We start from the raw sequence: 13,363 nt of genomic DNA on the forward strand, positions 1-13,363 counted from the left end.
ATCTATATTCATGGATCTTTAAGTTAAGGTGAAAACAAAGGCAAAACAACTCCCAGGGTTTCTGTGGATAAATTTTCTGCACAGTAGTAAAAATAAACATTTTACCTGGACCCACAAAAGAAGCCAAAAGAATTCCCCAGAAAAACATTTTCCATACTATTGCCAAGTAATTACAACTGTTGGTCCTAGTACAAAATGGCGCCCGTCTGCACACTGCCTTGGCATATAGTGAGCTCCTCTTTGTAAAAAATGACTTTGGCTTGAGCTCCTGTCCCCTCTTACATGTTTTGCCCATTAGGGACTTAATCGTAGAGGCCCTAGTCCTAGCACTCAAAATGAGCATGTACTTTTCAAGGATTGCTTTTGCTCTCTGTTGAACATGGAACAACATTGAATTAAACAATGTTGAATTGGATAAAGAGATTATTTCAGGTGACTTACTCCAGGAAGCTGGTGATGTAGTCCCTGCTACAAGCCGACCACACAAAGGGATTGGTCTTCATAGTAATGTGAGCTGCCATGAGCTTGGCTGTCTCTTGACCTCGAGATCCACAGCCATTACCAATTCCATCATGATTCATGCCAAACCTAAAGGAAGAAGAGGTTTATTTGATTTATTTTGTTGTCACTAAGAAACTGAGAAAAAGAAAATGGTAAGATGTGCTCCATATATGTATATTTGAAATGTGTATATATATATTGAAACACCTATATATTCTTATTAGCGGTTTGTAATTTTCATCTGTCCTGAAACATACTAAATTCAAATAGACCTAGGATGCCAAATTCAGTTTTAAGTCCAAGTATTATGTCAAACTGTTGCAACTGAGGAAAAAAATGCGAGTAGGACATTTTGCTAACAATAAGTGAATGTTGTAAGTGGGAAATTTATATTTCACTTTAATGTCTAAACAATGGGTGAACACAAACATTTTTTAGAACGGGAGTTATATTTCCATTAGTAATTTTGTTTTTTTTCACTGTTTTTTAAAAATAAAATGTTCACACCTATGAAAACATAACTTATTAAGTCTGTTATTTTGTTGATTCACAACATTGTTTCAACATTGCATTTTTCATACAATATTTTGAATAGGAACGTCAATCATCTGGTAATGTAAAAATCAAGCTCATGTTTACTTATTTCATATGCACATGATTGAAGGGAATATTCACACAATTTAACTCCTTTAGTATATGAGTCTCCAAGCTAGGGTCTTCAAAGACCTGGGGCATTTATGGACTTTGTAGTGGGTGTGAATACATTGACGTTGTTTCATAAGGCATGCATGTTGCGGCTATCCCTTGCCTAAATAAATTCCTGACTATGCAGTCATAGACATTTTTCACACAAACAGTGTTTCCAAGTCATTTACTGTTTTTTTTTTTTCAATGCATGAAAATGTATTGTACTTGAAGAAATCCATTGTTTACAGCTGTCATCTTTTACAAGGTTCTGTCGTTGAACCTTAAAAACATCCTGTATGCAGCATTTTCTGGTACAATGTTTTTCATTGAAATACAAAATATGAAAAAGGGGAAAGCCAGATGACAAATTCCCACACAGGGGATATGGACATAAAACATAAGAAAGAGGTTCACATAAAAGTACAGGATAAAACATATATCATGAGGGTATAGACTATAAACTGACACTGACCCACCAGCTAGGGCCTGGGGTCAGTGCATTATGCCCGAGCCTTGAGACCCAGGGGCTAAGGCAGACAAGGGGGAGCGGTGTTGTCTGCAGAATGGGGAGAAAAACAATAAAAAATAAACAAAACGAAAATGAACAAAAAAAAGAAGGGAAACACACATGACAGTGGGGGGGATACATGCAGCATTTTCAAAGCAATTTTACCTCTTATTGTAGTCTAAAGCCTGGTAGACACTAATAGTTTTTAACAAAAAAAAACTGACAGCTCTGGTCAAAGCCACTGTACTAACAATCTGACGTTAATATAGTGATCTCTCCCGCTGAGGTATTGTGTTCTGACAGGGAGGCGGCACTCCGCCAGAATACTTCTGTCTGCCATTGGCTGAGAGCACTGATCGGGAGACGGGTGGCTGCTGGTATTCCAGCATACTCATTCCGACAGAAGCCAAGACGGTTTTTATTGAACCGGCCAATGTCTCCCAACGTTCAGCTTGTGTGTACTAGGCATTAGGCAAAGTTTGGAAGATGCTGTTTAAGGAAATGCAACATACTGCTTTGATTTTTTGCACAACATCAATAGAAACTTTCAAGTGAGGCTGCTATGCAGTGAGCAATTACTTTTCCTTATGCAGGGGAATGCTTTGGTATTATGTCACTTAATGAGCTAGGGAGACAGTCATAGATGATTTGTATTTAAAAACCTGTAATTTAGAAGGAAACCTGAAGCAGGTTTTTCTTATTTTACCCAACGCATTCGTAGCCTACAATGGTATGCCTAGCCACTTAAGCTTTTAAATGACTGGATTCACTATCAAGCTACTACACAAAGAGAAGGAGCAGACATTTTGTTTTGTGTTAACTAGACTAGATTCATTAAAGTTCACAATTGCAATTGGAGAGGCAATGTGAGGAACTGACCATCTGAGATCAAACCAACAGTGCATGAAACCTAGTCACACATGGTAGTGGAAATATTTAGGTCTGATAATGTTTGACTTAGTTTAGAATTGCTGACACAATAAGTATTTTTTATGCTGCAGAGGCAACTAATCCTATAAACTGCATAGAAGAGGATTCATTATCTAGAAGGGCAATATTGCTACACATACACACCAAAGCTATCGCAGATCTGTTTGGTGTTCAATGATGAGAGAGGAGTGTTAACCTGCATGTCTTTTTGTTGATGGTCACCAAAACTCAATCTTATTGCACGTTTTTCCAAACATTGAAAAAGGAAGAGGGTAAAAACTGTTTAAGATGCTCTAAAAGAATGTTTTCTTTTACATTTGAATAGAGTGAGGTGGGGAACAGTTCTTGGTTGTAGTATTACCTATATCTATAGAACAATTGTCAGGTTTTAAGCGATCCCCATTGGAGTGTTTTTTCCACATGGGACATGTCGATCTACTCTATATCTAATGGTCTACTTGACTGCATGGCCTTCTTAGTCTTGGAGCTGCTAGCCCCTCATCTTTCATGTCCATCTGATTCATGTCCATTTCCTGAATTGCTAAAACAAACTGTGACAAAGGGGATGTCCCTGGCATCTGCTGGTAGATATTTAGCCACAATGTAGTCAAGCTACAGTTGCATGCCTGATAGCAGTCCACTCAGAGTTCAAATCTGTTACATGAGAATGTACAAGGGACCCAATTTGCGCAACAACTTGCACAAAAGCCTAAGAAATTGGAGGCCAGCAGTCTCTGAAACAGAACAACCAAAACTAAGATTTGAACTAATAGTTCTCAAACCTAGATTCTGGCCCAGACCAGACCAGACTGGAGGAAAGACAGGATGTGTCCCACAGAGTACTTTCTAGACTGAAACTTCCTGGTCCTGCATCATTGCAAAGTAGGTCTTCCAGGTGTGATGGTGGACTCTGCAAGAAGATGATTTTCTATCCTTTAGGAGCATAGGGATGACAACATCTGATAAGCCCATGCCCCTCACAACCTAGACTATTACAGCAATTGCCATTAAAGCCAGCAAATAAAGAGTAGAATGGTGGACAGGTTCCTAGGACAGAAGGCCTAGATAATCTGGAAGAGCCTGAAATATACCCAACCAGGACAGGGCCTTTTGGAGGCGAGTGCAGGGTAGCTTCTTGCCTACTGACTTTGACAGTCCTCTTGTAGACTAAGTTGGAGAAGCCCCTCCACTTGGAGGGATAAAGATAAATATTTAGCAAGAATATCCCTAAAGAAATCTTTGAAGATAAATTAATTCCACTTTTGCAGACTGTTGGAACATTGTATGAGCTTTGTCTTATAAACTGTTGTAGACTGGTGCCGGACAGTCTGGGTGGGGACAAGGTCACCTAGCTGGATAGTTGTTTAATTAGCTTTATGTTTATGATTATATTGGCTTTTTAACTATATTACTGTTTACAGTTTGTATTGTTAGAATAATGTGATCAAACTCTTAGCTGATCTTGCATGGTACAGTATATATTCTGTGCGAATTTAAAATAAAGAGTTCCAGTTTGCACCTAAGCTAGTGTCATCTAGTTCTTGGGCGCTCAGCTATAATTCTTGGTTCCTGGTTCCAGACTGAAGAAAGCTACATTTTGACTGAGGCACCAAAGCTGGGTTCTGGATGTTCTGTGACATTTGGTGGCAAGTGGTGGGATGATTCCTGCAATCTGGGACATCCAAACCATGAACGGGATCTGAGGTCCAGTTAGCAGAAGAGGAGAGGTACAGATACCAGCTGCCATGAAAAAATAATTTGTGGGGATGCTGTGAGAGATGTGGGTGCGGCACAAAGGACCAGTGCCAATGCAGGTCCTGCTGGGTTGGTATGACTCTGTCCGCTGCCACATCTGGAAGAAAGAGCAGTGCTGCCAGGGAAAAATTCTCTCCTCCATCCAGGAAAGGTACTGGTTGCATTCTGAAGTGCGAGTACTGTTATTGGGGGAACAACCACACAAGAAGTGGACAGATGAGTTAAGCAGGCTGGTCTGGGCAGAAATGCAGCTGGATGAGAGCTACAGAGCCCTCTGGTGGCATGTAGCCCAAGTGTGCCCTTGGACAGTAGACGACAGCCCAATGGAAGGCTTTGGCTACGGTGGCCTGGGGCTGTCATATGGGAGGCTGTCACAGGACCCTGACTTTAGGAGCGATCTTGAGTAGCGTTTGAAGGAAATTATGGAGTACAGAGACCAGATGCCAAACATTTTAAAAGTGCGCTGGGCGCAGGAAGATTTGGAGGTTCTAGCCATTTAGCAATGGGAGCTGGAGATCCCCTACAAATGGCTGCTAGACTCTGCTCAGCAGCTGTGCCGTGCTCCCTTTGCCTGGGATTATCCAGAAGTACCAGCTGACAGTTCTGAAATCCCAGCTAAAGTGTCAGCAATGGGGCAGAGTAACAGTGTGCTTTGCCCACCTCCAGCTACAGAAGCAGAGCTCTTATGGTGGATGCAGCAAGTTTTGACTCACCTTGATGAACCTGTTGCTGCACAGGACAAGCTTGGATGGGGGAATGCATCTGTCCAGCAGCGGGACCAAGGTACAGGAGCAGCTGGCTCATCTCCCCAATGGCAGATCAAGGACCTGGGAGAGGAGATAGTGAATCTCTATCAACAGCTATTAGCTCTAGAGACTGGGTATTTAATAGAGTTTTCTGCTGAGAAGGAAAGACCTAGTGAACCTCCAGCAGAGGAGCTGGCATCAAGACAGAGCAACAATTTCTGAGTTCCAGGGAGCCAGGGCAGGTGGCCCCTCTCCCCAGCAACAAGCTGCTGTAATGAAGCTCGTACTCCCAGCTGAAGCACTGGCAACAGGGCAGAGTGCCACTAGCCTTTGACTAGCACCTATAGTGTCTCCATGGCTTCAGGGAGCCGGGGGAGTCAGCCCCTCTCCCCAGCAGCAGACCGAGCCCCAAAATGGTAAAGACCACCCAGCTAAAGCGCTGGCAGCCCAACAGAGAGTCAAGGACCTCTGTCCCACACCTACCAATGACAACTATTCCGTGTGGCCAAGAATGGAGATCATGTGAAACGACTATGTGGGTTCATTCTGCATGACTAATGCATGTCCAGACCAGATGGAGGTCTGGGGCCTGGTTATTCTACTTTGGATAGGGGAGAACTGTGACAGACCCAACCAGGACATTGGCTTTTGGAGTGAACTCCAGGGTAGCCTCCTGCCTACTGACTATGGTGGCCCTCCTTGGGACAGAAATATTTACCCACAATATCTCTTAAGAAATCTATGAAGATAAATGAATTCCACTTTTTCAGATTACTTGAAAATTGTATGAGCTTTGTCTCATAGACTGTTGTAGACTGGCGCCGTGTAGTCTGGGTGAGCACTGAGTCACCTAGGTGGCTGGTTGTTTAACCACTTCAGCCCTGGAAGGATTTACCCCCTTCCTGACCTGAGCACTTTTTGAGATTTGGCACTGCGTTGCTTTAACTGACAATTGCGCAGTCATGCAACGTGGCTACCAAATAAAATCGGCATCCTTTTTCCCCACAAATAAAGCGTTTTTTTGGTGGTGTTTGATCAACCCTGCGGTTTTTATTTTTTGCGCATAAACAAAAAAAGTGTCAATTTTGAAAAAAACTCATTATTTTTTACTTTTTGCTATAATAAATATCCCCCAAAAATATATAAAAAAACATTTTTTTCCCCGGTTTAGGCCGATACGTATTCTTTTACATATTTTTGGTAAAAGAAATCGCAATAAGCGTTTATTAATTGGTTTGCACAAAAGTTATAGCGTCTACAAAATAGGGGATAGTTTTATGGCATTTTTATTAATAATTTTTTTTTACTTGTAATGGCGTCGATCAGCGATTTTTATCGTGACTGCGATATTATGCGACACATCAGACAATTTTGACACATTTATGGGACCATTAGCATTAATACAGCGATCAATGCTTTAAAATTGCATTGGTTACTGTAAAAATGTCCCTGGTAGTGAAGGGGTTAACCACTAGGGGGTGGGATGGGTTAAGTTTATCCTAGGGGAGTGTTTCTAACTGACTGGGGGGTGGGCTTGTATGACGTGGACACTGATCGCTGCTCCCGATGACAGGGAGTAGGCAATCAGTATCCTGTCATTAGGCAGAACGGGGAGATGCTGCTTGCATCGGCATCTCCCCGTTCATGAGCTCCATGACACAATCGCGGGTATCCCCGTGGTGATTGTGTCCGTGGGTCACGTGGGCGCGGTCACGGAGTTCGCGGCAGGCGCGCGCATCACAGGAATTTCAAAGTAACGTACTTTGCCCAGCCGTGCTCTTCTACCGACGTATACCGTATATGCCGACAGTGGTCGGCAAGTGGTTAATTATCTTAATGTTTATGTTGGCTGTTCCTTAGCTATGTTAATTATATTCCTGTTTACAGTTTGTATTGTTAGGTTAATATGATCAAACTCTTATCTGATCTTGCATAGTATATATTCTGTGTGGATTTACAATAAAGAGTTCAAGTTTGCATCTAAGCTAGTGTCATCTAGATCTTGGCTATAATACCTGGTTTCCAGACTGGAGAATGACGGAGGCACCCAAGCTGGGTGCTGGAAGTTCCGTCACAGAGCCTATGGAGAGTCAGCCAAAAATCTGAGTTTATCAAAGTAACATGTCCTTCTGGGCCAGTTCAGTGCAGTGAGAATCACAGAAATGCCCTCCATTTTTAACCTGCGGAGCAGATGAGGGGGTAGATCTCAAGGCAATGCATAGATCAAGCTTAACTGATCTTATCGAGTCAGTAGAGTATCCACTGTAAAGACACGAGGGTGGCTGAACCTAGCAAAAATCCTGTTCATTTTGCTGTAGAATCTAGACACCAGAAAATCCTTATCCGGCATGTGAATGACGGTGTGGGAAAGGACATATGTTTCCTTCCAATTGCGAATCAAGCTTGCTTCTCCTTGAGTGCCACAACTTCTGATGCCTCCTTGATGGTCAGTGTTGGCCTCTGCTGTGACATTATCTGACTGGAATCTGAATAACATCACAGCTGGGAGCTCCAGCACTGGAATGACAACTAAATAGGCCTTGTCTTCTAATGATCAAGTCCCTGCAAGTACAGGGCATCCAGAACTCCTCCTCGGTATGACAGACTGGCATCCGTTGTGAGAACCTTTTCGGGGTAAAAAGATTTCCCTGACTCCAAAGCTGGGTTGGAAATCCACCACACTCGGGAGATTTTGCCCTTGCTGGTCAGATGCATGGGGTAGTCTCAACAGACCCTTATGCTTGGCATGAATCGAGGGCTGACCCTGGGACGGAAGGTGCAGCACCCTGCAGCTCTTTTTACATGACAAACATGCTATGGTGAGCACCTACGCAAGATCCAGTGTGAAAAAGTTGCACAACAAGCCAGCCTTGCATCCTCTTCTAGGCAGGGTCTGGGTACAGTCCTCCAAGGCACAGCCGAGGAGTCAACAGATCCGGAAAGCTGCTGAAAGGGAGTTGCAGTGCCTTTGGAACAGCTAGAAAACTTGATAACAGATTCTTGAGAAAAAAAAAATGTTTTAAAAGGTAATATTCTTTTAGTACAGAGAAGACATCCATCATCTAAGGACATTAACCTCCCTGGCGATATGATTAGTTCTGATTTTAGGTGCTGAAAGCGGTACAATTATTTTGCATGGAAATTTGGAGTTTTATATTGTAGGCCTTCAATTCTTAGGAATAACTCTCTTAAATCGGTTCAAACCAGAGTCTAGCAGACATCCCGGGTATGATAAAATTGATAATATAATAAATAACAATAAAAATTATTCAATAATGTAATCAAATCCAAAAACAGTGAAATTTGCTCATTTGCAGAATTGTCGCTGTCATTAGATTTAGTGTTTGGTGATGAATTTCCCCACAAATCGCTATCGCTCAATTCTGCAAGTGATTCTAATTTATTATCGCTGTTTTCTAGTTGGTCTAAAATCACTTTTGACATAAAGGGACACTTTTTGGTTGCTATGGACAATCTCCAAATTCCAGGCAGAAAAAACAGTATTTATAATATAAAAGTGCATGCAGGGCACTGGATAGACCACTGGGAAAAAGGGGGTGTGTAATTTTTTTATACAGTACTGTAATCTGTAAGGTTACAGTACTGTGTGTGTTTTGTGTGTTTTTACTTTTTTGAATTTGGCGCCGATCTCCGCTCCCGTGCGCCGTAACGTCGCAGGGAACGGAGCTCGGCGGCACTTGGGCACTGTGTGAATCGAGCGGAGGACAGCACGATCACACAGCGCGGAGGACATCGCTGGATCCAAGGGACAAGGTAAGTAAGTCTCCCTGTATCCAGCGATGCAATCCCGAGTCTGGCTCGGGGTTACCGCTTATGGTACTGAAATCCCAGCCCGAGACAGACTCGGAAATCACCGCCAGGGAGGTTAAAAAAAAAACTAAGACTTTTTCGGGAGTGAGATGGGTTATATAAGGAATGCCCCTGCAGCATTGTTTTCTGGTGTCCAGTCATGTTAAAGTAGCTGTATATAACCCATGGTTAAGACTAAAATTCTGTTTCCTATACTATATAATTAAAAATACAATTTTTTTTAGTTTTTGGTAGAGTGGGAAAGGGTTAGGCCCTATGTCAAGTTTTTCAGGCAGGTAAATGTCCTGGTGACAGCTGTCTAAGCCCCTGTACACACGGTCGGAAATTCTGCCAACCAAATCCGTCGGATTTTGTCCGTCGGATTTAGTCTGACGGATTGTGTCCGAAACTGTTGCATACACACGGTCGGACTAAGTTGTCGAAAAATCCGATCTTTCAGAACGTGATGACGTAATTTTGTTACGATGGGACTACATTCAGGCTAGTAGCCAATAGCTTTGATGTAGGAATTTGATCTGAGCATGCGTGGCACTTGGTCCGATCAAAATTCTCTACACATGATCGGAGTATGTCCGATCGGCCCTGTTGGTCGGGAAATATTTCCAACATATTGGAAAATTGGGTCCGATGGATTTTCCGACAGAATCAGTCCAATGCATACCACACACAGTCGGATTATCCGACGACACGGTCCGATAGGACACATTCCGACGGATTCTCCGACCATGTGTACAAGGGCTAAAATGAGAATTGCATCCCTAACAAAACACATACCATAAACACCCTGATAAGGGTTTTACTCCTCCCTACTCTATGCAAAACTAAAAAACTGGGGGGGGGGGGGTGTTGCAGCCACACAACAGTTTGTGTGTTGCTTCGAGGGGGTCTCTACTGAATGGGTGGGCAGGGGGAGGAGATTTAGGGCTGAGGGGGATCTTTGCCCTATACACTCTTGACCCCTGCACTCTTTGCATTATGCACTCCTGACTCTGTATTCTGTGTGTTATTCCCTCCTGGGCTCTACACTCTCTGAATTTACAAACCCATGGCCCCTACATTCTGTGCCTTATGCACTACTGAGCCCTGCACTCTCTGTGTTACACACCCCTGAGCCTTGGAGTCTCTGCTTTACACAACCCTAAGCCCTGCACTTTCTGCATTATGCATTTCTAGCCTTTGCACTCTTTGCATTATGCACTCCTGGACCCTGCACTCTGTGTGTTATGTACTCCTGGTCCCAGTATTCCATGCATTGCATACTCCTCACCCTTGTACTCTGTGCATTTCACACTCCTGCCCCCCCCCCCCCCCCCGCTTTCTGTGGGATACACACTCCTGAGCCCTGTACTATAGGCATTTCATATACCTTCACTCTATGTATATTATATACTTCTGAACTTTAAGGTAGGTTGCCTGCAAAAAAGCTTATTGAATGAAAGAGTTTAATTTAAAACAATGATTGTGCTAAGTGTTGATCATGTCTGTTAGTCTCCTTGCTTTGTTGCACATTAGACAAAGCATATTTTGTGGGTAAAATGACTATGGTGTATGTGTGCTTTATATATAGTGAGTAGGCTCAGGTTTTATGTTATTTGTCATGCTGTTTTATTAGTACAGGCTATTCTTTTTTGTTGGAGGGATAAAAAAAATGGTTGGTTTGGGGCCTGCTTTTAAGTGCATACTACGGATTATGTATGAAAGCATGGAACATAATGACCAAGTCACTATTGTTGCTGGATAAAAAGCCTTCTTCAGTACTCCTGATATAAATGATTCACTTCTTATTTATTTAGGTCTTATTTATTTGTTTGAAATGCTTTGTATGGATCCAAAAGCTAGTAATTTAAATACGCTAGGTTGTAGAGAGGTTGAAAACTGTACATGGAACTCACTCACGTGTGTCCCACCTCGTGTGCAATGGTGAAAGCTGTTGCTAGGCCAATATCTTCATTTATACTGCAGCTTCTCTCTCTTTCACACATTCCACCCACTGGTGCCAAACCTAAAGAATAATAATTAAAATCTTAGGTTTATCACAGATCTGGAAATGTATTATCTTCCTTTACACATTCTTCTAAAAAGAGTACATGCACATTCAATTAAGAATATAAAACAGATATATTTTATTTTAGGAATATAAAAAAGATATCTCACCTAATGTTCCACATGGCTTGTTTTTGTAAATGCAAATATCATATCTGTGAAAAAAAATACACAGACAATTATTATAATATAATTAGATTTATATGGACAAAAAAACAAAACAGGAATTTCCATTATAGTGTATTGTTTTTGGAGGCCTACTGGTTGCAAGAGTTGCACCGATACCGATACCTGTCCATTCATTTTCAGTGCAGCTGAGGCTGCAGAGAAAGGGACTGGGGAATCTGTGTGCTCAGTCCCTTTTCTGTCTCAAAGGGGAGATCTGTTTATACCCCTGATATCTCACCAACCCCCCCTCTCCCCCCCCCCCCCCCCCAACAGGGCTGATGAAAAAATAATTAAAAAAATAAAGAATTGTAATAAATATTTAAATGTTAAATTCAAAAAAAAAAATTACACCGTCCCCCCCCCCCCCCCCCCAAAAAAAGCGTTGTAACAAGAAAATAACAAAAACAATATAAATTGCAAAGAATAATAAAAAAATGATTGTAAGAAAGTAAAAATATAACGTCTCATCAGTGCCACATATTAGCGCCACTGTCACATGACATTATACAAAAGTATCAGTAATCAGTATCGGCGAGTACTTGAAAAAAATTATCGTTACTTGAAAAAGGGGTATCTGTGCAACCCTACCCTAATATACATTCAAGATGTATAAAATGGACACAAATGTTTATGTTTGTTCCACAGTATTAGACTACAACTGTATCATTCAACATAGCACACTCTCATCACTTTGACTATAATAAATACAGACACTACTTGTACATAATTACTACCAGCTACTACTTTTTCTTTTCACAGAACTCCAGCTAAGTTAATGGATCACCAGAAAGCTCTCCAAACTCGACCCGAGAGATGTAAATTCTGTTCAAAGCTGTTTAGGACATCTGGCTCCCACATTTTTCCCAATGTTCAAGTGCAATGATATCTTTTGGAAAAGGTTAACAACATGACACAACAGTTGGTATAACAATATCACTTTCATTTGCATTCTCTATTAATGTTTTTTTTATTACCTGGTTATTAGGACGGCAGTGTCATGGTCAGCTATGCCACTCTCTGTGATTGCATTACCATTTCGACTTACAATGGACTTTTGCCATCTGCAGAAGCTGTCAAGAGACTTTCCTGCATGGTGGTTAATTTCCAGGTTAGGCTGCAGACAACAATAATATAATAAAAATGTGAACTAAATGTATTGTGTCAAAGGTGCTAATACATCTTATTAGTATTGTTAAACATATTTGAGACATATTACAGTAAGCTATATCTACTAGCTAGACGTAATATTTGCACATAAAAATGCATTAGCTTTGTATTGACTTGATAAATAATCATATGTTGGTGGTGCATTAGATCAAGATTTTGGTAGGTATTTAGACCCCTTGATGTTATAGTTGAGAGGCTGTTCTCCAAAATATTATGGATAAGGGGTTGTTGGATTGGCAGAAGTAGGTTTTGTAGAGTGACGAGTGCACGTGGCATATGCTTAAGAGTCTACTTCAATTTTTATTATTCATAAGTGGAAAACCATAGCCCACTAATTATGTTTGGACTTAACCGATCCATCTTCATCAGGGCATGTGCAGGTGAAGGTTAGAGTAAAAATGGATGGACAGTGAGAATCCTAGAGTTATCTTCACTAGCATGAATTAAGGGCCTGTTCTGGTCATGATTAACCAATCTTCTCTGGTCACCGATTTGGCAGCCTGCTGTAGATGCCAGTCTGGCAGGCTGCCCGATCAGTAACCACATCAGACCCTTAATCAATGCCAGAGAAATCAACTTCAGGCTACCCTCACCAGCACATAACCCGATGGGGGGGGGGGGAGTTACCTGAAGGGGTAAGTTAAGCCGATGCTTACCGATGCCCTGATACACATTGCATTTTTTTTTTTTAGCTCATGCCATATATGGGCTCTAAACCATACACCCAGTGATCTTTTTACTCTACCAGACTTACTGTTGTTAAATAATTCCCCTTATGTTACAACAAGAAGAAAACACGCCTACATTATATGGTGTTCTTAAGAAAACTATAGATAATAGATTATTACATCCATCCTACTCACTGCCATCTTTTACTAACTTGGTCAGTGTTTGCATACAAGTGAAAAGTAATTTTTTGCCTATTTCTCTAGTTTAAGCAAATGGTTAATAAGTTAATTGTCTTTGAGGCTACACACCTAGAGTTACAGTATATTTAAATGCACAAGAATTAAAAAAGAAAAACTAT

At 41.5% G+C, this 13,363-nt stretch overlaps 1 protein-coding gene across 3 annotated transcripts in view; it reads right to left on the bottom strand.

Moving 5' to 3' along the window:
- Positions 1 to 13,363, bottom strand: part of ADAMTS10 (ADAM metallopeptidase with thrombospondin type 1 motif 10) — a 233,228-nt gene that overhangs the window by 106,746 nt on the left and 113,119 nt on the right. For all 3 annotated transcript variants that reach the window (XM_077476314.1, XM_077476315.1, XM_077476313.1), the window contains 4 exons: positions 12,144 to 12,283; positions 11,113 to 11,156; positions 10,855 to 10,960; positions 442 to 588 (listed from right to left, as the gene is read on the bottom strand). In XM_077476314.1, coding sequence (XP_077332440.1) covers positions 442 to 588; positions 10,855 to 10,960; positions 11,113 to 11,156; positions 12,144 to 12,283 — 437 coding nt within the window. The remainder of the gene's footprint in view (positions 1 to 441; positions 589 to 10,854; positions 10,961 to 11,112; positions 11,157 to 12,143; positions 12,284 to 13,363) is intronic.

The sequence above is a fragment of the Lithobates pipiens genome, unplaced genomic scaffold, assembly GCF_037356315.1.
Source record: "Lithobates pipiens isolate NorthernLeopardFrog02 unplaced genomic scaffold, aLitPip1_a1.2 Scaffold_13, whole genome shotgun sequence".
Classification (NCBI taxonomy): domain Eukaryota; kingdom Metazoa; phylum Chordata; class Amphibia; order Anura; family Ranidae; genus Lithobates; species Lithobates pipiens.